The sequence below is a fragment of the Ailuropoda melanoleuca genome, chromosome X, assembly GCF_002007445.2.
Source record: "Ailuropoda melanoleuca isolate Jingjing chromosome X, ASM200744v2, whole genome shotgun sequence".
Taxonomy (NCBI): Eukaryota; Metazoa; Chordata; class Mammalia; order Carnivora; family Ursidae; genus Ailuropoda; species Ailuropoda melanoleuca.
The window spans coordinates 56,630,464-56,656,354 of NC_048238.1; the positions used below are offsets into that span (position 1 = coordinate 56,630,464).

Below are 25,891 nucleotides of genomic sequence, written 5' to 3' on the forward strand. Positions count from 1 at the left end.
CACACACAGGGGAATACTACTCAGCCACCAAAAAGAATGAAATCTTGCCATTTGCAATGATGTGGATGGAACTACAGTGTATTATGCTAAGTGAAATAAGTCGGTCTGAGAAAGACAAGTACCATATGATTTCACCCATTTTTGGAATTAAAGAAACAAAAGAGATGAACACAGAGGAAGGGGAAAAACAGAGAGGGAGGAAAACCATAAGAGACTCTTAACTATAGAGAACAAAGCGAGGGCTGCTGGAGGGGACGTGGGTGGGGGAGGAGTTAAATGGGTGATGGTATTAAGGAGGGCACTTGTGATGAGCACTGGGTGTTACATGAAAGTGATGAATTACTAAATTCTACTCCTGAAACAAAAATTACACTATATGTTAACTAAAATTTAAATAAAAACCTAAAAAATAAATTTAAAAAAAGAAAGAAACTGACAGATTATGTGCTGTGTTGTAACACAAGACTTTATTTTCTGAGAATTTGGGAATTAATTAGTTCACAGTTCCATAGAAAACTAAACAAATATTTTAAAAAAGAAACCATTAATTGAACAAAAATAAACATGTGCATAAAAAAAGGAAAAGTAATCACATTATTGTAAATGGCTTATGTGTGAGTATTTACATAGTCACAATAAAGCAAGCACTCCAAATTGAGTTAGGCAATTATCAAAAAATATGTTGGGAAAATAAATAAGGAAAAGTGTGCATGTGCATGAATTCCCACCTTAGATTTTAGAAAGGGTTATATGAAAGTAAATACCAGAAGAATTGCCAAGAATTGAAACCTGTTACCTGCAGCAAGTCAGGGTGCATGTGTAGGAAGGGGTTGGTCAAGGGACTGGTTTTGATCTCAAGCCTTATATAACAGTTTTTTAAAAATATGTAAATATATTACTTTGATATAAATAAAACAAATTTAGAAAGACTTTATGTAACATTTTTTTAAAATATAAACAAATTTAAAGAAAAAAAAACTACTCAGATCCATTCCGCAGAAACAACATCCTTTCAAATTATTGTATATTTCCTAAGGTATATTTTTCTAAGCATATATATTTTTGGTTTTCCATAGATATGATACTGCATATAGAGTATATATTATGATCATTTCCTCAAATTTCTTGGTAAATATCATGCTTGGTAGCTAAATAATATTCCATTGGATGACTATATAATTTGTCTTGTTGGCCAACTTAAGAGTGAGAAAACCCTTGGAATATAGTAAACTCTCAAAATTCTCTACAAAATACCTTTATATACCAAGCCTTACTTTCTGTAATTTCATGAAGGGAAATAACTAAAATTCCATACTGATTACATATATAGTATTATAAATTAAAATGCAAAGAAGCTCAAAATTTAAATAACAGGAAAGAGCTTACAATTAAGAAAAATCCTGTGGAAAATAAACACCGGTACTAAATCCATGTTTTATATTGATTTGGAGCTACCACATATCTAAGAATATAGGCTATAGAAATTAACATAAATGCAAGAAAATAGATTCATTCAGTTACTGATAAGATCATAGATTGAAAATAAAGAACATGTACAACACAGAGGACTTGATTATACTCTGCCTATTCAATGAGTTACATTACCAATAAAAATCCATAATATTACGTGAAAAAAAGCAGCATATAGAACATTATCAAGTATAATTACAACTGCACTAAAAACCAAAATGTATACATACAATGTTAACAGTTCTCTTTGGTCAATGGAATTATGATACTTATTTTCTTTTTTATATTTCTCTGTAATACTCACTACAGAGAACAAACTGCACTTTAACTAGTGGACATATTTAAGGGATATGGGACAACTGGACAACAAAATTGGACAACAAAATTATTCCAGTTATTTACATCTGTTACACACCAGAGAAAGGATCAAGCATATAGAATGGCATAAACTATGTAGGTTAAAAACACACACATACACGCACATAAAAAAAAAAGGAAACCTTGTAGAGAACTTCAAAATTCTTTGGTTTATCTATCCAGTAATGAAGAGGTGAATGGGCTTAATAAGCATATTTATCAAACTGTTATTCACCCCAAGTACTGAACTAGACCACTAATACAAAACATGAAAAAACATGCACTCGCTGCACTAAAGGAATGCAACTACAAGACAAAAAACATATAAAACATATACAGTCTAATTTACAATAACAGAGGTATTGATTTACACAATATTGATGTGATAAATGACATATTCTGGTATTTTAAAAGCACATAAGTGGGAAGCAAAACTGTTTAATTTTGTGCCCAAAAGAAAAATAAAGAAACAAAGTCAAGTAAATGAATAAGTATTAAGAATTATTTTACAACTATTTAACCTTTAATATTATTCAGTACAGAATATGTAAATCCATACTGAGATAAGCTAATCAGGACATTTTTAGATTTTCCTAATACTAAACATCAGTATTAAAATATACACTCAAACACAATTAAAATATGAACTATTTGAATAATGCTGCTATAAACATTCTGGGTATGTGTTTCGGTAAAGACACGTAAGCATTTCTGTTAGGTATATAACCAAGAGTCATAGGGTCATAGGGTATATATATAGCACTGTTAAAGCTGAACAAATAGTTCTCCAAGTGGTTATTCCAATTTACCTTCCCACCAGCAGTGTGTGAGAGTTTCAATTGTTCCAGATCCTTGATAACTCATGGTATTACCTCTTATTATTGTAACCTTTAAAAAAACAGCTTAGGGTTCACAAGAATTTGTAACAGTAGTATAGAGAGCTTCCATGTACCCTTCATCCAGCTCTTCCTAATGGCATTAACTTACATAACGAGAGTACATTGTCAAAACCAGGAAATTGATGTTGGTACAATGCTGTGAACTCAGGCTTAATGGATTTCACCAGTGTTTGTAAGTGCTTTTTTGTTTGGTGTATAGCTCTATGAAATTTATCATGTGTGGAGATTCATGTAACCATTACCACAAGCAGGGCACAGAACTGTTCCATCACCACAAAAAAAAAAACCCTCTTTTGTGTTATACCTTAGTATTTACACCTTCCCCCCACCAACCCTAATCCCTGGCAATCACTTATCTGTTCTCCATCACCATAATTCTGTCACATCAAGAATGCCATATGAAAGGAATTATAAAATGGCATTTTTCATTCAGCATAATGCCCTTGAGATTCATCCAAGTTCTGTGGATCAGTATCAACAGTTCATTCCTTTTTATTGCTCGGCACTACTCCAATATATAGATATAATTTGTTTATCCATTCACATCCATTCACATGTTATAAGACACTTGAGTTATTTCCAGTTTTTGACTATTACAAATAAAGCTACTACAAACACCTGTATATAGGTTTCCATGTGAAATTAAGTTTTCATTTCTCTGGCATAAATTTTCAAAAGTGTGACTGCAGGGTTGTATGGTAAGAATATATTTAATTGTTTAGTTTGGCGGGGGGGAAACAAGTTGTTCTTGAGGAAGAGTGTGCCATTTTACATCCTCATCAGCACTGTGGGAGAGATCCAGTTCGCCTGCATCCTTACCAGCATTTGGTAGTGACACTATTTTTTATTTTAGCCATTCTGATAGATACGAAGTTCTATCCTGTTGTGGTTTCAGTTTACATTTCCCTATTGGCTAGTGATGAACATCTTTTCAAGTGCTTATTTGCCATGCTTAGATCTTCCTAAACGAAATGTCAGTTTAAGTCCTTGGTCCATTTTCTAACTGAAAATGGTTATTTGTTTTCTTACTGTTACATTTAAAGAACTTTTATATATTCTGCATATGAGCCCTTTATTAGATATGCTACTTGCAAATATTTTCTCCAAGTCTGAGGTTTGTCCTTTCCTTTTCTTAACAGGGTCATTCATAGACAAAAGTTTTTTATTTTGATTTTTCAATTATTGATTTTTTCTTTAATGGATTATATCCCTTTGGTGTCATGCCTAAAATCTCTTTGCCTAAATTAGCTCCTGAAGATTTTCTTCTATGCTTTCTTAACAAGCATAATGTTTCACATTCAGATTTATCACCCATTTTGACTCAATTTTTGAATAGGGGTAAGGGTTAGGTCAAAGTTCGTTTCAGTTTATGAATATCCAATTGTTTCAATTCCATTTGTTGAAGAGACTATCCTCCCTTCACTGAAACACTTTTGCACCTTTGTCAAAAACGTTTTTAACTTGCATTTCTTAATAAAGATAAGCACCATTCCGTATGTTTATTGGCCATACGCATACCTTCTTTTGTAAAGTCCTTTTGAAGTTCTTTTCTCATCTTTCTATGGGAATATCTGGTTTATCCTACTTATTTTTTTTTAAAGATTTTATTTATTTATTTGACAGAGATAGAGACAGCCAGCGAGAGAGGGAACACAAGCAGGGGGAGTGGGAGAGGAAGAAGCAGGCTCATAGCAGAGGAGCCTGATGTGGGGCTCGATCCCACAACGCCGGGACCACGCCCTGAGCCGAAGGCAGACGCTTAACCCTGTGCCACCCAGGCTCCCCCCTACTTATTTTTAAGGATTCTTGGTATTTTCTGGTTAAGAGTCCTTTTTGGATCTATGTATTGAAGACTAGCTTCTCCTAGATATTTGCAAATGACATATCCAATAAGGGGTTAATATTCAAAATATAAAAAGAACTTATACAACTCAACAACAAAAACCCAAATAATTCCATTAATAAATGGGCAGGGGATTTGAATAGACATTTTTCCAAATAAGACATATAGATGACCAACAGACACATGAAAAGATGCTCAACATCATTAACCATCAGGGAAATGCAAATAAAAACCACAATGAGATACTACCTCACACCTGTCAGAATGGCTAAAATCAAAAACACAAAAAATAACAAGTGTTAGTGAGGATGTAGAAAAAAAAGAACCCTCACGCACTGTTGTTGGGGATGCAAACTGGTACAGCCACTGTGGAAAACAGTATGGAGGCTCCTCAAAAAATTAAAAATAGAAAAAAAATTACCATACGATCCAGTAATTCCACTACTGGGTATGTATGTATGTATGTATTTTCACTCCTGGGTATTTACCCAAAGAAAATGAAAACACTACTGCAAAAAGATTTTTGCACACCTATGTTTATTTACAGCAGCATTATTTACAATAGCCAAGAGATGGAAGCAACCCAAGTGTCCACCGATAAATGAATGTATAAAGAAGATGTGTGTATGTTTTTGTGTTATTTTGTGTATATTACACACACACACACACACACACACACAGGAATATTACTCAGCCATAAAAAAGAACAAGATCATGCCACTTGAGACCACATGGACGGACAAAGAAAGTTTACTGCTAAGTGAAATAAGTCAGAGAAAGACAAATACCATATGATTTCACTCATGTGGAATTTAAGAAACAAATGAACAAACAAAAAAGAGACAAAAGCCAGACTCTTAAATACAGAGAATAAACTGATGGTTGCCAAAGGGGAGGTGGGTGGAGGAGGGGTGAAATAGATAAAGGGGATCAAGAGTATGCTTATTTTGATGAGCACTGACTAATGCATAAAATTGTTGAATTATATTCTATATCTGAAACTAATCTAACACTGTATGTTAATTATACTGCAATAAAAAAATGAAAACAAACCCAAAAGCCAAAAAAAAAAAAAGTATGTATAAGCATAGAAACTCTAACCATGGTTATATCTGGGCTATTGAATTACAAATAATAACATTTATTGTCTTTGTGTTTTTCCATATTATCTTTAAAAATGAAAAAATAGATTCTCCTACTTTGTGCTTTGCCTTTTCATTTTTAAGAAAAAGATTTTATTTATTTATTTAATTTATTTGAGAGAGAGCAAGAGAGGGAGTGAGAGAGGGCAGGGGAAGGAGCAGAGGAAGAGGGACAAATAGAGCTGAAATCAAGAGTCAGATGTTTAACCAACTGAGCCACCCAGACGCCCTTTGCCTTTTCATTTTTAATATGAAATTCCTTTGATGATTAGAAATTCTTAATTTTAATGAAGTTCACCTTATCTATATTTCCTTTTATGGTTAGTACTTTGTGTGTCCTGTTTATGAAAGTTTTCTTTCTTCCTTTCTTTTATTTTAGAAAGAGAGAGAGAAAGAGCGCACGCAAGAGGGAGAAGGGGCAGAGGGAGAGAGAAAGAGAATCTCAAGCAGACTCCCCACTGAGCACAGAGCTCAATGCAGGGCTCGATCCATGATCTGAGCTGAAATCAAGGGTCGGATGCTTAACCGACTGAGCTATCCAGATGCCCCTATGAGTTTTCTTAATGCAAGATCAGGAAAATAGTCTTTGCTGTTCCCTTCTAAAACTTTTGTTTTAGCTTCCACATTTATATCTACAAACCGCTTGGAATTAGTTATCAGGGAAGTACAGATTAAGACTATTAAGTCTTTGGGCACCTGGGTGGCTCAGTCAGTTAAGTGGCTGCCTTCGACTCAGGTCATGATCTCAGGGTCCTGGGATCAAACCCCGTGCTCCCTGCTCAGTGGGGAGTCTGCTTCTCCCTCTCCCTCTGCTGCTCCCCCTGCTTGTGCTCTCTCACTCTCTCTCTCAGATAAATATTTTTTTAAAAAAGACTACTGAGTCTTGCCAGTACATATCTATCACAACAGCTTAAAAAAAAAACCAGACATTGTCAAGTGACGATGACAGAGAACAACTGAAACACCTATATGCTACCAGGGGAATGCAAATTGGTACAACCAATTTGGAAAAATTGTTTTGGCAATATAAGCTAAAGCTCAATATACACATCATCTATTACTCAGCAATCTCACTTCTGGGCATATACACAACAGAAATACGTATGTATGTTTGCCAAATGACAGAACAATCTTTGAAAAGTTGAATCTTTGGACTTCCACTTCTGGAAAGATGGAGTAGACACTTCTGGGAGTAGACATACTGTTCCCTATTCCTCACAATAAGTAAAGCTAAAGACCCTGGACATTATATATAAAACAATCATAAGAAGTTTCTGAAAAGTAAGGCGGAGGAGACAAACTGGCTAGGGACCTTGGTACCTAAGGAACAACATGGCACTGAGTCGATCGGCTTTCTTTTTGTCTCATACATCCCAGAATGAGTGCTGAAGAGCCCAGCTACCTGGAAATGCCAGTGGATGTTGCCAAAAAAATCTCCAAGAAAATCCTGCTCTCTCTAGCCAAAGGACCTTTAAAAAAGGCGCACCCTAGAAAGACAGAAAACTTTAAAACAAACACCACTCAATTCTAGTCAAACAGTACAGAAAAATGTGGTACACCTCCACTCTTGTCACTAAAGGCCAAGTGGGGAGTTCAGACTGCTACCCTCACCTAGTTGTAACAAGGCATTGCCAGAGTGGTGTCAGAGAAGTCTGAGTTAACACAGTCCTCCCCTCAATCCAGCAGTGTCAGTAAAGACCATGTAGGGAAACCAGACATCCATCTTCAGCCAGCAGGTTCAAGAAAAACCCTCTCCCTCCCTACTAAGGTAGTATCCAAGGAGGTCTAGTGGAGAATAAGGAATTATACCACAACTCAAACAGTAATGAGTTACCCCTGTAGTGTCAGTGGAGGCCAATGGGGGAGAGGTTGTAAATAAGCAATCCTAACCCTCCCAGCCAGGACAGGATCAACAGAAGCCTAGTGGGTGGACTGAACTTCCACTCTCAACTGACAGTAAATGAGGTGGGGCACCTCATCTTCCATCAGAACATGTGTCCAAAGAGTCCCACTATAATAGAAGATTTAAGTAAGATACACAGTCTCATGACATAATAAACAAAATGTCCAGTTAAAATAGATCTCTGTCATAACAAGAACCAGTAAAATCTCAACTTCAATGAGAAAAGACGATCAGCAGACACCAACATTGAGATGACATAAATGTTCGAATTATCTGACAAGGATGGAAAAAGTAGCTACATTTATAAAAATGCTTCATTAAGCAATTATTAACACACCTGAGACAAGTGGAAAAAAAAACAGAAAGCCTCAGCAGAGAAATACAGGACATAAAGAAGAACCAAATAGAAATTTCAGAACTGAAAAATACAATTAAAAAAAAAAACTCAACAGATGGACTAAACAGTAGAATATAAAGAACAGAGATTCAGGAACTTTGAAAACGGACCAAAAGAAATGACCCAATCTAAGCAAAGGGAGAAATCAAATTTTAAAAAGCCAGAAAAACAAAACATAGGCTCAGGGACCTATAGGACTATAATAAAAGACCTAACATTCTTGTCTTTGGGAGTCCTAAAAGTAGAGGAGAAGAAAAAAAGAAGAGGTTATATAATAGTATTTGAAAGAAATAATGGCTCAAAATTACCAAAATTTAGCAAGAAACAACTTACAGATTCAAGAAGTTGAACAAACCACAAACAGGACAAACCCAAAGAAATTAATGCCAAGACACACCACAGTCAAACTTCTGAAACTAAGATAAAAAAATCTTGAAAGAAGCAAGAAACAGGACTTACTGACAGGGAAGAAAAATGATTTGAAAAACAGAAGGTTTTTTAAAAATTAAAATATATTTAACATAAAATATTGTATAAAATTAAGCTATACATGTTAGTTTGATACATTTATATATTGTATATGATTGCCACTGTAGCAACAATTAGCACCTCCATCATGTTAAATAATTATCATTTCTTTTTACCGGTTGGAATAATTTCTAGTCTTTTAGGAGGTTTAATGATTACAATAAAATACTGTAGTCTACATTCACTTATTGGTTTAGCCACTATGAAAAAACAATATGGCGTTTCCTCAAAACATTAAAAATAAGATCTACCATATGATCCAGCAATTCCACTTCTAGGTATATATACAAAAGAAATGAAAATAAAATGTCAAACAGATATATGTACTCCCATGTTTACTGCAGCATTATTCATAATAGCCAAGATATGAAAACAACCTAAGGGCCCATGAACAGATGAATGGATAAAAAAGATGTGGTATATAACATACAACAGGACAGTATTCAGCCATGAGGAAAAAGGACATTCTGCCTTATGTGGCAACATGAATGTTCCTTGAGCGCATTATGCTAAGTGAGAAAGACAAATACTAAATGGTATCACTTATACGTGAAATTCAAAAAGCCAAACTCAATAACAACAGCAGGTTTTTCATAAGAAATTATGAAATCCTGAAGGAAGTGGTACAACATTTTTCAAGTGCTGAAAGAAATGAACTGCCAACCCAATTCTATACCCATCTAAAATACTCTTCAAAAATGAAGAGGAAATCAAGAAATTCTCGTATGTAAGTACTCAAAAAATTTGTTGCCAGCAGACCTGCCCCAAAAGAATGACTAAAAGGATTTCTCTAGAAAGAATAGAAATGATAAAAGAAATACTGAAACATTTGGAAGAAACAATAAAAAGTACAAAAAATATGAGTGAATAAAGATTTTCCTAATTTTTCTAAATTATGTTTAATAATTGAAGAAAAAATTATTACACTGTCTGATTGGTAATCCATTTATGTAAAGAAAACACTTAAGACAATTATATTATAAATGGGGAAGAGAAAGGGATGTAAGAGCATAAGGTTTCTACACTGCAATCAAAATGGTAAACTGGTAACATTAGTCAACTATGATAAATTATGTCTATATAATGTAATACAGCAACCACTATGAAAGTTATAGAAAGACATACTAAAATGATGAATAAAAAAAGGTCAATAGGGGCTCCTGGGTGGCACAGCGGTTAAGTGTCTGCTTTTGGCTCAGGGCGTGATCCCGGCATTATGGGATCGAGACCCACATCAGGCTCCTCCGCTATGAGCCTGCTTCTTCCTCTCCCACTCCCCCTGCCTGTGTTCCCTCTCTCGCTGGCTGTCTCTATCTCTGTCAAATAAATAAATAAAATCTTTAAAAAAAAAGGTCAATAAAAATACAATCTTCAGCCATATAACAAAACATAACAAATTTAAAAGAATTGAAATCATACAGAACCAAATCAAACTAGAATAAGCAAAATAATAGAAATCTCTAAATATCTGGAAATTAAACAACATACTTTCTAGCTATGAGTCAAAAAGGAAGTCTCTAAAGAAAAAAATAACACTAAATTGAATGGAAATGAAAATACAATGTCAAAATTTATATGACTCAGCTAAAGCAGCGGTGAGAGGGAAATTTACAGCACTAAATACATTAGAAAAAAGGAAAAGTCTTAAATTAGTAATCCCAAGTTCTACCTGAAGAAAGTCAGGGAAAAATGAGCAAAATAAAGTCAAAGCAAGATGAAACTGAAAATAGAAAAAAAAATAGAGAAAATAAAACAAAATGCTGGTTCTTTGAAAAGACCAATAAAATTGACTAACCTCTAGTAAATTTTTATCAAACAAGCAAATTACACAAATTATCAATGGCATCAATGAAAGAAAGGCTATCACTACAGACCCTGCAGATATCAAAACAATAATAAGGAAATGCTATGAAAAATTCTATACATAAATTTGAAATTTAGTTGAAATGAACCAATTCCTCAAAAAGCACAAACTACCACAACTCATTCAATATGAAATAATTTGAATGATCCTATAACTATTAAGGAAATTGAATTAGTAATTTAAAAATTCTCCAAAAATATTTAAAGCTAGGAAGTTTCACTGGCAAATTCTACCAAAAATTTAAGATTAATCAACACAAATTCTATATCTCTTTTAGAAAATACAAGAAAAGAACATTTCAACTCATTTTATGTCGTCAATACTATCCTGATACCAAAATCAGATAAAGACATACAAAAAAAAATGGATACAGACCAGTATCTCATATATATCCCTCAACAAAGTATTAGCAAATAAAACCCTCAGTATACAAAAAGAATTATATACCATGGCCATATGGGGTTTATTCCAGGGATGCAAGGCTGGTTCAGTATTTGAAAATCAATCTACATAATACAGCATGTAACAGGCTAAAGAAGAAAACTTATTAATACTAAATGAGACAGAAAAAGCATCTGACAAAATTAAATATCCATTCAAATAAAAACCCCAGCAAACTAGGAGCAGAAGGGAACTTACTCAAACTGATAAAGAATATATAAAAAGTTATACAGTTAACATCATGACCAACGCTGAATGTTCTTACTATCAAGAAGAATGCAAGAATGTTCACTCTCGTTGTTGCTATTTAACATATTACTGAAGTTGTAGCCAGTGCAATATGTCAAGAAAAGGAAATAAACAGCATACAGATCAGAAAGGTAGAAATAGTAAAACTATCCTTACTTGCAGATGATATAATGGTCTAGTAGAACATCTCAGAGAATCTATAAAACAAACTCCGAGAACAAGTAAGTGAGTTTGACAAGATCACAGGTAACAAGATCAACACAAAAGTCAATTGCATCTCTTCATACTAGCAATGAACATGCAAAAACCAAAATTAAAAATATGATACCATACAGTCATTCAGAAAAATAAAATACCTAGGTGTAAACCTAACAAAACAAATACAGGACTTATTGTTGAAAACTATAAACACTGATGAAAGAAATAAAAGATCCACATAAATAGGAAAAGAATATGTTCACAGGAGGCTCAATATAGTAAAAGTATCAGTTCTCCCCAAATGGTCTGACATTTAATGCAATTCCTATTACAAGCCTTGCAAGACATTTATAGATATATGAAGATTCTAAAATTTATATATGAAGGCAAAGATATTAGACTAGCTAAAACAATTTGGAAAAAGAATAAAGTAAGAGATATCACTCAAACTGTCACTAAAGCTTACTCTATAGCTACAATATTCAAGACTATGTGGCAATGACAGAAGGACAGACATACAGACCAATGGAACAGAACAGTGAACCAAGAAATAGACTGATTTTTCACAGAAGTGCAAAAGCAATTTGGTGGAGGAAGGATGGCTTTTTTAACAAATGATGCTAGAGCAAATGGATATCTGTAGGCAAAAAACGAAAAAAGGAAAAAAGTGAATTTGACCTATATCGCACATTTTATAGAAAAATTACCTCAAAATGCACCTCAGACTTAAACATAAAATACAAATTGTAAAAATGTAAATCTATAAAACTAGAGCACAGGAGAAAATCTGTAGGAACTAGGGCTTGTGGAAGAATTCACAGATTTAACACCCAAAAACATGATATATAAAATTAACAAACTAGACTTGATCAAAACTAAAAACTTTTGGTCTGTGAACAACCTTGTGAAGGGGATTACATGCTGTAGACTGGCAGAAAATACTGGCAAACCACACACCTGACAAATGACGCATATCTAAATTGCATAAAGAATTCCCAAAACTTAACAAAATGGGCAAAAGACTCAAACATTTCACTAAAGAGGAGATAGAGATAGCAGATAAACATATGAAAATACTGTTCAACATAACCAGCCATCAGGGAAATGCAAATTTAAGACACAATGAGTTACCACTACACACCCATCAGAACAGCCAAAATAAAAAACAGTGCTAACACCAAATGCTGGTGAGAATGCAGAAAAACTTGATCTTTCACACTTTATTGGTGGCATTGTAAAAAAGTAGAGTCACTCTGAGAACAGCTTGGCGGTTTCTTAAGAAACCAGTCACTCACCATGCAACGTAGTTATCATACTCCTTGGCATTTATACTAGAGAAATGAAATTGTAGGTCTACATTAAACCTACACACAACATTCACAGCAGCTTTTTTTAAAAAAAGATTTATTTATTTATTTGAGAGACAGAGCAAGCAGGCAGGGGGAGGGACAGAAGGAGAGGAAGACAAGCAGACTCCCTGCTGAGCGGCGAGCCCAATGCAGGGCTTGATCCTAGGACCCTGAGATCATGACCTGAAATGAAATCAAGAGCCGAATGCTTAACTGACTGAGCCACCCGGGCGCCTTCCCCCAGCAGCAGCTTTATTTGTACAGAGCCAAACCTGGAAACAACCAAAATGCCCTGCAATAGATGTACAGTTTGTCTTAAACACCTGTATATCCATACCATGGAATACTACTTTGTAATAAAAAGGAATAACTATTGCTATACAGAAAAATTTGGATGGAACTAAAGGGTTTTATGCTGAATGAAAAAAACCAAATCAAAAGATCACACAAGTATGATATCATTTATATCAGTTTTGATGTGACAAAATTATAAACATGGAAAACAAATTAGTTATTGCCAGGAGTTAGGGATAGTGGTGAAGTTGGTGGAAAGGATGGGTATGTCTATAAAAGGGTAGTAGGAGAGCAATCTCTGTGGTGATAGAATATTATGTACCTGATTTCAGGGGTTGTTACAGGAATCTCTACATATGTGATAAAAAAGACAGAACTATATACTTTGAACTAGTGTCAATTTCTTGGTTTTGAAATTATAGGTACATAAAGGAAAATTATATGAAGTGTTCACAGGATCTCTCTGTACTATCTTTGCAAGTCCTGTGAATCTATAATTATTTCTAAATAAAATGTTAAAAAAAACAGTATTAAAACTAACTAGGGACCTAAGACTGTTGAAAACTACTTCCTGGTCTCACAAGACAACATTAGAAATGGTTATTATCTTAAAGTTTACCTTAATGTGTCTTTCCAACTGCTTTACAATAAAAATACTTATTCTATTTCCTGAAAATTACTGAGTCACAAGAAAACAGAATATAGATAAATACAATCTCTAACATTTGTGGATTTAACCTTGACAGGTTTAGCTACTCAAAAATAACCCCTCAAATCTATTTTATACACACACACACACACACACACACACACACACACACAGGGGAAGGAGAGGGAAAGAGGGAAAATGAGAGGGAGAGAAGATGAATTTGAATCAGACACTTTTTGGTATATGTTTAGGGGAGTTAATCTGCTAGTGAGTACACCAAGATGACAGCACAGCATCCAAATTTCAATGTTGTTCCCCATTGGTCATCAAATATGAATGTTATGTGACAATCATACGCTACTGTGATATTTACAAATTTGGGAAACTGAATAAGTCGAAGGTTTAGTTTGACAAACTAGATGAGGGTTACAAAATAAAATTACTTCACACTCAGGCAGATATAATAATTTGTAGAAACATGGCAAACAATATAAAAACGAACTTACTCTGTAAACAGTTATTTAATCATACACTTTTGTAACTTTACTGTATTCAACCATTCCTTTATAAGCTCCCCCAGACTACATGGATTATAAATACCTAACAGAATATACTCTTCCTATGGTCTAACTGGAATTTCTCTAGCCTTAACCCTAGGTGTAGCTGAAGACTCTGCCAGAATTAAAACATGTTTTACGTACACAGTATAATATCTTTTATGCTTTAAAACATTTACTAAGGCATACTCTGGCCTTGTCATTAAACTAACCCCATCTTCAACATTTTCTTAAAGACCATGCTTTCACACATGTATATGTGTGTGTGCATATGTTTACATATAAATTTTTCTCTTCCAAATGCAGTTCAAGTCTGTTAACTGCTAACAGGTGAAAGCAGTATCAACAACACATATACAACACACCTCATGCCTACAGTGGTTTAAAGTATATGATTCAAATCTCTGCAGAAGATAAAGAGATCAGGAATACTTCATTAACATTAAAAGCTTCTACCAGATTTGTCACCAAAAATGATATAAAAATGGCCAATAAGTACATGAAAGGATGCTTAATATCAATTATCACTAGGGAAATGCAAACTAAAATCACATGAAATGCCATTACATACCTATTAGAATGAGTAAAATAATTTTTAAAAAACCACAATAATAACAAGTGCTAACAAGGACACAGAGCAACCGGAACTCCCATACATTGCTGATGGGAATGCAAAATTGTACAACTAACTTTGGAAAACTGGCAGTTTCTTACAAAGCTAAACACAGACTTACCATACAACCCAGCAATTCACTCCTAGAAATATCAACTGGTCACACAAAAATTTACACATGAATGTTTAGAGCAGCTTCAATTTTAATTCCAAAACCTGGAAACAACGCTTTCAAGTGGAAATGCCTAAACAAACTGTAATAATCCATATAATGGAATACTACTCAACAATAAAACAAACTGTTGACATATGCAATAAAATGGATAAATCTCAAATATCTTGCTAAATGAAAGAAGTGAGACTTAAAAGGCTCCAACTCTCTATGATTCCATGAATGAATTTCTCAAGATGCGATGAAACCATTTTATATCTTGACTCTATCTTACATTTGTCAAAAATTGTAGAAATATGTAATGAGTGAATTTTACTGTTTATAGATTTAAAAATTTTTTTTATTTTTAAAAAGATTTTATTTATTTGAGAGAAAGAGAGTGCAAGATAGCACGGTGGGGATGGGGGCAGATGGACAAACAGACGCCAAGAGAGCCCAAGGGTTTGATCTCACCACCCTGAGATCATGTCCTAAACTGCAATCAAGAGCAGGCTGCTTAACCGACTGAGCCACCCAGGCGTCCCAGATTTAAAATTATTTTTTAAAAACTCTGTACAAACAAAAAATGTTTCCTACCTCACATTAGTTTCGTCATTAAATTCTTCAGCCCATTTTTTCCTTGATTGTGCAGTAGTAGAACCATCTAAACGGTAATAGTCGATGTTTCGCAGCCACTTCCCTTCACCTGAAAATTAACAAGAAAAGATTTGCTATATGTTGTTCTGCTAGTAGTAACAGATTTTCTTCCCTGCTCACCACTTAAAATCTGGTCATATATATTTTATTTGCATAGTAAAACATACATTTTTTAATCAAGGTATAATTCACTATATTAACAAATAAATTCACCATAGATTTATTTCCAATAGATACTGAATAGCAAAGATACTTTTAAAAAGTATTTCATCTACATGTGAATTTCTTAAAAGATTTCCTTGATTAGAAACCTTTAAAACTGTCAAAAGAATATGGTTAAACGGCATTATGTTCATGAAGCTTGCTTTAAATTAAATATGTAAGTGGCCAGGTTTCCTCCCTTATTAACAAGCTGATACTGATCAACTTTTGGACAGTGAGGTGAAAATTTACCCAAGACTTACATTAAAACTAATATACCAAATTAAGCACTTATGACATTTTTATATTTTATTATACATAATTTCCATTCCAGTTCTTTTAATTGTAAACATACTATTACTATTTCCCCTCCAGAGTCACATCCTAGAATCTTAACATAAAAACAAATTGACAAAACTGAGATTTAGATCTTTCGGCAAACATTTTACTTAAATTTAGTACTTAGTTTAAAAGGTGCTTTTCAACATGTTTATTACTTACCTGTATCTTTACTTATATTGAAAACTTGGAATTTCCTTGCTGAAAATTTGGCAATTGGTAAGAAAGTCTATTTATCTATGGTTTTTTTTTTCTTTCAATTGGGAAAAAAAGACATACACAGCTAAAGAAAAAAGAATTTGAGATAGATGGTCGGATAAAAGAGAGGCTGGAGTCACATTTTCATTAATTGTTCACCTGAACAGGGTAATTATTAAAGTTAATATGCTAATCATAAATAAATAAAATACGATATTAATATTTTTAAAGTATTTCAACATACTCACCTTTCTCTGCTCCAACACTTAAAAAGTGATAAAGTCAGCACAGGTTAGTCACCAAAAATATAGATTTTTAAAAAAATCGCAGGTTCACCATTTATTAGCATTTTCATTTAGAAAAATGTGAAAATGTGTTTATCTCTAGAAATGGAGATAAGCTGAGCACCTACTGCATAGGGTTACTGTCTTTTTAAATGAGTTGATATAAGGAAAAAAAACCCTTAGAACAATGCCTGTCACACAGTAATTAAGCTCATTGAGTACTTAATATTATCACCCAAGATCCCACATCTAATTGTATCTGTCTCTACTAGGGCACATTTATATGTGATCATCTCTATAACATGATTTCCTATAATACCTCTTGAACCTAGTTCAATGTCCAGTATACTATAGTAGTAGTAGTAGTAGTAGTAGTAGTAGTAGTAGTAGTAGTGGTAGTAGTGATACAAAAGATAAACTGAACTGATTAATAGTTAAATGTTTGCTGAAGATAATTTATTAAATTAAATATAAACTAACAACCATATGGAAAAATATTCAACCTTGCCAGTGGTCAGAAAAGTACAAATTAAAACAATGACAATTGTTTTTACCCATTAAAGATGGGGAAAATGTAATTACAGTACTACAGGTATATAGTAAAATGGGCATTTTCCATTTATTCGTGATAGTAGAATAAATTGATAGAACTTTTCTGGTACTTTGTCTTTCAGATAATGAAGCACTGCCAGAACATTGAACTGAACTAATAAAACTAATAATAGATATCAGAAAAATCAATTTAAGCCAACATTATACTTAACCATAGTCAAAAAAGGAACACATATATACACTACTCATATATATGTTAAAGACATATCAATAAGGAGGGGCCTTAGAAATAAAGAAGGGGGCAATGATAAAGATAAAAAGTGCCAGTATATACCTAGCACTTAAATGTAATGGGCACATAAAAAATGCATCACCAGAGCATGATTCTCTATGGAAAATAACTGAAGAATATCCAGGTAAGGGCAATGTATTACCCTGACAGTTCAGCAAATATTTACTATGGACCTACCACATGTCCAGTTCTGTGAGGGACATCAGTAAAGCCTGACCTGACCAATTTACATATTGTCCCCCCCAAATCCCTATCACCTTTAAAGTATTTCATTATTTCTCCATTGCATTTTTAAACTATACATTTCCTGTTTGTTTCTTATTGGTCTTCCTTAACAAACATGTAGCCTCTAGGAGGTTAGGGACATGTTCTTTTTTGTTAGCTTCTTTATCCTTAGCATCTAGATTGTGCCTTGCATGTGGTAGGTACCCTATACTTACAAAATGAAATGAACCCTAGAATACTTTATGGGTTCTGTAAACAGCTAATTTGAGGTGTGCTAATAAGGCAGTGGCTTAGTGATGACTCTTAACCCCAGATAGGGAAGGAGGAAAGAATTCTTCACTTCTTTAGCAACCCACACCCAATGTACTAATATTCCATGTAAGATTTTGCTTGGGGAAAAAAAGGAATTCTACTTTTTTTACTAGGTAAATGTCTTAGTAAACCAGTGACATAGTATGTGGTACAGTATCAAATAAAGAGCAAATGCTCCTTTTCACTACAGTGACCTAAGCAACCAATGCACCTGTCTAAAAGTAAAGATACTACTTGCCTATAACTTGCACAGGATGTTATTAGGGTTTTATTTCCTAAAAATAAATATATTCAAAATGACTACAATAAGAGAAAATATCAACAAAAGAATTAGAAAATTAAAATTAAAAACAATACCACTATATTCCAAGAGTACTCAGGGTACCATCAGACAAAAAAAGAAAAGGTCACAATACATTTTTTCACAGAACTAGAACAAAGAATCCTAGAATTTGTATAGAACCACAAAAGATGCCAAATAGTCAAAGCAACCCTGAGAAAGAACAAGGCTGGAAGTATCACGCTCCCTGATCTCAAACTATACTACAAAGATATAGTCATCAAAACAGTATGGTACTAGGGGCGCCTGGGTGGCTCAGTCATCAAGCGTCTGCCTTCGGCTCAGGTCATGATCCCAGGGTCCTGGGATCAAGCCCTGCATCAGGCTCCGTGCTCAGCGGGAAGCCTGCTTCTCCCTCTCCACTCCCTCTGCTGGTGTTCGCTCTCTTTAACCTGAAGAAATTTTTAAAAATATACTCTCATCAAGGTACCTACAGTACACTACCTGTAATAGTGAAAAATTTAACATAATAATCCTGATGTATAATAATGGAGAAATTACGATTTTACTGGACAGATTATTATAGAGCTGAAAGTGATATAACATCATATATGGAGGGACTTCAAAATGTTTATGAAATCAGTGAAAAAAACCAAAATCATTTATGGGGAGAGGGACTTCTGATATGACAACATAAGGAGCTTCATGGACTTGCTCCCCAGCAAAAGTGAAAATTTTAAAATGGTGGTGATGGTTCCACGGTAATATGGGTGTGCCTAATGTCATAGAACTATACACTTAAAAATGATCAAAATGGTGAAGACCTGTTTCCCTTCTTGTCTCTCCCCTCCCAATTTGGCTTCTTTTTTTCTATTAATTGATTGGGGGAAATATAGTTAAGGCATACTAAGGAGCTGTTTGAGATAGTCTGAGGCAGAGAGATTAGAACAACTCCTTCTTAAATCACAGAAATACTGCCCCTCAATTTCCTGGGCATTTAATTTTTTTGTCTTTAATATTTGTATTCACCATTAGACTATTCCTCAAGAAAGGGACAACTGTGTTTCCTAGTTGTTGGCAGAACAGCTGGTAGGTACTCATCAATTTTTTTAAAATTTAATGTCCATTAATTTTATATAAATATGTCTTGCCAAGTAAACAAATTAGGGAGTTTTAAGTTTCTTGTCCCATATCTTTTATCAGTTTTTTAAAATTTGCATTTTTAATAAAAGACAGCTAGAAAGATTTGGTGCAAAACAAAACAAAACAAACAAAACTCCTGTTTTACCCAACCTCCACTAGCAGCTGGCTATATAACTTCTTACATTATGGTTAAAAAAACAAAACAAAACAAAACAAAACTCCACAACACATGCCATAGAATTTACCATCTTAACCATTTTAAGTGTATAGTTCAGTTGTGTTAACAGATCTCCAGAACTTTCTTTACTTGCAAACTGAAACTCTATACCCACGAAACAACAACTCCTCATTCTCCCCTTCCCCACAGTAAGCACCATTCTACTTTGTTTCTGTGAATCTGACTACTTTAGATATGCTAAGTAAATGAAATCACACAGTATTCACCTTTTTTTGTGCTGGTTTATTTCACTTAAGATAATGTCTTCAGGGTTGTAGCATGTGACAAGATTTCCTTCAAGAGCTGAAAAATATTCCACTGTGTATATGCCACATTTTGTTTATCCATTCATCCACCAATATACACCTGGATTGTTTCTCCCTTTTCATTATTGTGAATAAAGTGGCTATGAATATGGGTGTAAAATATCTTTTAAGACCATGCTTTCAATTCTTTTGGGTATATACCCAGAAGTAGTATTGTTGGATCATGTAATTCTAGTTTTAGTCTCCTGAGGGACTGCCATACTGAATTCCCCAGTGACTGTATCATTTTACATTCCTACCAAGAGTGCACAAACGTTCCAAATTCTCCATATCATCACCAACCTGTTATTTACTGATTTTTTTTGACAGTAGCCATTCTAATAGTGTGAGGTTATATCTCATTGGGGTTTTGATTTGCGTTTCTCTAAAGATTAATGATGTTGGGCATATTTTCATGTGCTTGTAAGTCATTTGTATATTATCTTTAGAGAAATGTCCATTTGACTCTTTTGCCCATTTTTTTGAATCAGGTTATCTGTTTGTTGTTGAATTATAGTAGTTCTTTATGTATTCTGAATATTAAGCCCTGACAAGATACATGATTTGCAAATTCTTTCTCCTATTCGGTAGGTTGCTTTTTCACTCCGACAAAATGTTAAATTTTATGTTATGTATATTTTACAATACTGTTGTTGCTGCTGCTGCTGCTGCTGATGATGATGATAAAAACTACCCACAAGAAAAACCCAGGTCCAGATGGCTTCACTGCTAAATGTTGGCAGACACTTAAAGAACTCATACCAATTCTTCCCAAACTCTTTCAAAAAATAGGAAAAGGATGGGGAACCTGGGTGGCTCAGTTGTTAAGTGTCTGCTTCAAGTCAGGTCATGATTCCGGTGTCCTGGGATCAAGCCCCACAATGGGCTCCCTGCTCAGCAGGAAACCTGCTTCTCCCTCCCCCATTCCCCCTGCTTGTGTTCTCGCTCTCTCTCTCTCTCAAATAAATAAATAAAATCTGTTAAAAAATAGGAAAAGGAATACTTCCCAACTCATTAAATGAGGCCAGTATTAGCCTTGTATCAAAACAAAGGATATTAAAAGAAAATAAAACAGAAAACTATTATATCTTATAAACAAGGATGCACAAATCCTCAACAAAATACTAGTGAACAGAATCCAGCAACATATAAAGAGAATTATACACCATAACCAAGTAGAATTTATCCCAGGTATGCAAGGTTGGTTTAACATGTGACATTTAAAGTAATGCACCAGGGAGTTAAGAGGCGGAAGAGTAGGGGACCCCTTTCTCAGCCGGTCCCAAGTCGGGTTGGATAGGTACCAGACCAGCCCGAACATCCACGGAATCAGCCTGAGACGCAGGATGATACATCTGGATCTCTACAAATGAACATCTCCAGCGCTGAGTATTGAGGTACGAAGCGGGGAGCCGTGAAACCGCGCACAGATATCGGAAGATAAATGGAAGGGGGAGGGAGTCGCCGCGTTTGGGCCCCGGGAAGCGGTAGCCACCTGCACGGGGGAGCAGGTGGACTCGCGGACCGGCACCCGCGAGAGAGCAGACTGAGACCGTGAGCCGGGGAACGCGCGCCACCAGACTGAAACGAGATCCGGTGTGCTCACTAGAACCAGACTGAGACTGGGAGCTCTGGGAGCACGCGGGGGCAGCTGGCGGCTGGCGGTGTTAGAAACACAAAGGACAGAGACGTACCGGTGCTGGAATTGAGGGCTCGGATGCCGGGTGTGGGGCGCACATTCCTGGGACGCTGCAGGGTTGAGCAGCACCAACAGAAAGAGAGTTAAAGTGGCCAGAACATCAGTGGAGAACAGTCTGCGATCCATCTGTTCTGAGACAGAGGCTGAGATTCGGCCACTGCTGCTCTGACTCTCAAAAGAGGCACAGAAAACCGCCAGGGAAAGCCGCCAGAGAACAAAAGCCTGGAAACACCGGATCACAGTGTGCCCACCCCATCCCCCCTCGCAGGGGACATGGAGACTCTACCCAAACAGGGTTGCCTGAGTATCGGCGTGGTAGGCCCCTCCCCCAGAAGGCAGGATGAAAAATCAAGAAGCCCACATCCCTAAGGTCCCTATAAAACAAGAGCACACTGCCTGGGTCCTGGTTGATAATTTGGGCTCTGTACAACCCCGCACCCTCTCCTCATCAGAATGACGAGAAAGAGAAATCCCCCCCAGCAAAGAAAAGACAATGAGTCTGTGGCCTCTGCCACAGAACTAATAGATATGGATATAACCAAATTATCAGAAATGGAATTCAGAGTAACAATGGCCAAGATGATGTGTAGACTTGAAAAAAGTATTAACGAAAATGTTAATGAGAATATAGAATCTCTAAGGGTGGAAATGAGAGCAGAAATTAAAAATTCTATGAGCCAAATGCAGTAAAAACTAGAGGCACTGACGGCCAGGGTGAATGAGGCAGAAGAACGTATAAGCGAATTGGAGGATGGGTTAGTAGAAGAAAAAGCTAAAATAGAATCTGGACTCAAAAAAATCCACGCTCATGAATGTAGGTTACAGGAGATTAATGACTCAATGAAACGTTCCAATGTCAGAATCATCGGCATCCCCGAGGGGGTGGAGAAAAACAGAGGTCTAGAAGAGATTTGAACAAATTGTAGCTGAAAACTTCCCTAATCTAGCAAGGGAAACAAGCATTCGTGTCCAAGAGGCAGAGAGGACCCCATCCAAGCTCAACCAGGACAAACCTACGCCACGGCCATGTCATAGTGCAATTCGCAAATATTAGATCCAAGGATACAGTATTGAAAGCGGCCAGGGCAAAGAAATTTCTCACGTACCAAGGCAAAGGCATCAGAATTACATCAGACCTGTCTACACAGACCTGGAATAAGAGAAAGGGTTGGGGGACCATTTTTAAAGCTCCTTCAGAGAAAAACATGCAGCCGAGGATCCTTTATCCAGCAAGGCTGTCATTCAGAATTGATGGAAAAATAAAGGCCTTCCAGAATCGCCAGTCATTGACCAATTTCGTAACCACGAAACCAGCCCTACAGGAGATATTAAGGGGGGTTCTATAAAAGTAAAAAGGCCCCAAGAGTGATACAGAACAGAAAGTCACAATCGATAGAAACAAAGACTTTACTGGCAACATGGCATCATTAAAATCATATCTCTCAATATTCAGTCTCAATGTTAATGGCCTAAATGCTCCCATAAAACGCCACAGGGTTGCACATTGGATAAAAAGACATGACCCATCCATTTGCTATCTACAAGAGACTCATTCTGAACCAAAGGTACGTTCAGACTAAAAATAAAGGAATGGAATACCATCTTTCACACCAATGGACCTCGAAAGAAAGCTGGGGTAGCAATTCTAACATTAGACAGATTGGATTTTAAACTAAAGACTATAGTTAGAGACACCGAACGCACTATATTATTCTTAAAGGATGTATCCAACAAGTGGATATGACAATTATAAATATATATGCCCCAAACAGGGGAGCAGCAAGATACACAAGTCAATTCTTAACCAGAATAAAGAGAATCATAGATAAAAATATGGTAATAACAGGGGACCTCAACACTCCACTATCAGAAATAGACAGAACACCCATGCAAAAAATCGACAAAGAAACAAGGGCTTTGAATGCATACTCGACGAATTGGACCTCATAGATATATATAGAACACTACACCCCAGAACCAAAGAATACTCATTCTATTCTAATGCCCATGGTACATTCTCAAGAATAGACCATGTTCTGGGACACAAAACAGATCTCAACCAATACCAAAAGATTGAAATTATTCCCTGAATATTCTCAGACCACAACGCTTTGAAATTGGAACTCAACTGCAAGGAAAAATTCTGAAGAAACTCAAACACTTGGAGACTAAGAACCATCCTGCTCAGGAATGATTCGATACACCAGGAAATCAAAAATCAATTTAAACAATTTATGGAGACTGAGAATGAAAACACAACGGTCCAAAACCTATGGGATACTGCAAAGGCAGTCCTAAGGGGGAAATACATAGCCATCCAAGCCTCACTCAAAAGAATAGAAAAATCTAAAATGCAGTTTCTATATTCTCACCTCAAGAAGCTGGAACAGCAACAGAGGGACAGGCCTAACCCACTCACGAGGAAGCAGTTGACCAAAATTAGAGCAGAAATCAATGAATTAGAAAACAGAAGTACAGTAGAGCAAATCAACAGGACTAGAAGCTGGTTCTTTGAGAGAATCCATAAAATTGGCAGACCACTGGCAAGACTTATCCAAAAGCAAAGATTAAGGTCCGAAATTATTAAAATTATGAATGAAAAGGGAGAGGTCATGACCAACAACATTGAAATTGGAAGGATTATTAGAAATTTTTATCAACAGCTATATGCCAAAAAACTAAGCAATCTGGAAGAGATGGAGGCCTTCCTGGAAACATATAAACTACTAAGACTGAAACAGGAAAAAATAGATTTCGTAAACAGGCCAATTAACTATGAAGAAATTGAGTCAGTGATAAACAACCTTCCAAAAAACAAAACTCCAGGCCAGGATGGTTTTCCTAGGGAATTCTACCAAACATTCAAAGAAGAAATAATACCTATTCTCCTAAAGCTATTTCAAAAAATAGAAACAGAAGGACAGCTACCAAACTTATTCTATTAGGCCAATATTACCTTGATCCCCAAACCAGGCAAAGACCCCATCTAAAAGGAGAACTACAGACCGATTTCCCTAATGAACATGGACGCCAAAATCCTCAACAAGATCCTGGCTAACAGAATCCAACAGTACATTAAAAGGATTATCCATCATGACCAAGTGGGATTCATCCCTGGGATGCAAGGGTGGTTCAACATTAACAAATTAATCAATGTCAAAGATTTTATCCAAAAGGAAAAAGCCAAAAATCATACGATTCTCTCAATAGATGCAGAAAAAGCATTTGACAAAATACAGCATACTTTCCTGATTAAAACCCTTCAGAGTGTAGGGATAGAGGGTACATTCCTAAATCTCATAAAAACCATCTATGAAAAGCCTACAGCAAATATCATTCAATGGGGAAAAGCTGGAAGCCTTTCCCTTAAAGTCAGGAACACAACAAGGATGCCCACTCTCACCACTATTATTCAACATAGTATAAGGAATCCTTGCAACAGCAATCAGACAAGAGAAAGGGCTAAAATGTATCCAAAACTGTAAAGAAGAAGTCAAAATGTCTCTCTTCGCAGATGACCTGATACTCTATATGGAAAACCCAAAAGAATCCACACCCAAACTATTAGAAGTTATAGAGCAATTTAGTAATGTGGCGGGATACAAAATCAATGCTCAGAAATCAGTAAAATTATCATATGATTTCTCTCATCTATGGAACATAAGAACTAGGATGATCGGTAGAGGAAGAAAGGGATAAAGAAAGGGGGGTAATCAGAAGGGGGAATGAAACATGAGAGACTATGGACTATGAGAAACAAACCGACGCCTTCGGCGGGGGTGGAATGGGATAGACTGGTGATGGGTGGTAAGGAGGGCACGTATTGCATGGTACACTGGGTGTTTATACGCAACTAATGGAGCATCGAACTTTATATCAGAATCCGGGGATGTACTGTATGGTGACTAACATAACAAAATAAAAAATCATTAAAAAAAAAAAAAGAAATCAGTTGCATTTCTCTACACGAACAATGAGACTGAAGAAAGAGAAATTAGGGAATCCATCTCATTTTCAACAGCACCAAAAAACATACGTTACCTTGGAATTAACTTAACCAGAGACGTAAAGGATCTATATTCTAGAAACTACAAATCACTCTTGAAAGACACTGAGGAAGACACAAAAAGACTGAAAAATATTCCATGCTCATGGATCAGAGAATTAACATAGTTAAAACGTCCATGCGATCCAGAGTAATCTACACTTTCAATGCTACCCCGATCAAAATACCGAGGACATTTTTCAAAGAACTGGAACAAATAGTCCTTAAATTTGTATGG

General features: G+C 35.6%; 1 protein-coding gene across 8 annotated transcripts in view; it reads right to left on the minus strand.

Moving 5' to 3' along the window:
• The window catches only part of ATRX (ATRX chromatin remodeler), a 310,799-nt gene that overhangs the window by 38,439 nt on the left and 246,469 nt on the right, over positions 1 to 25,891 (minus strand). For all 8 annotated transcript variants that reach the window (XM_034649523.1, XM_019809464.2, XM_019809463.2 and 5 more), the window contains one exon: positions 15,502 to 15,610. In XM_034649523.1, coding sequence (XP_034505414.1) covers positions 15,502 to 15,610 — 109 coding nt within the window. The remainder of the gene's footprint in view (positions 1 to 15,501; positions 15,611 to 25,891) is intronic.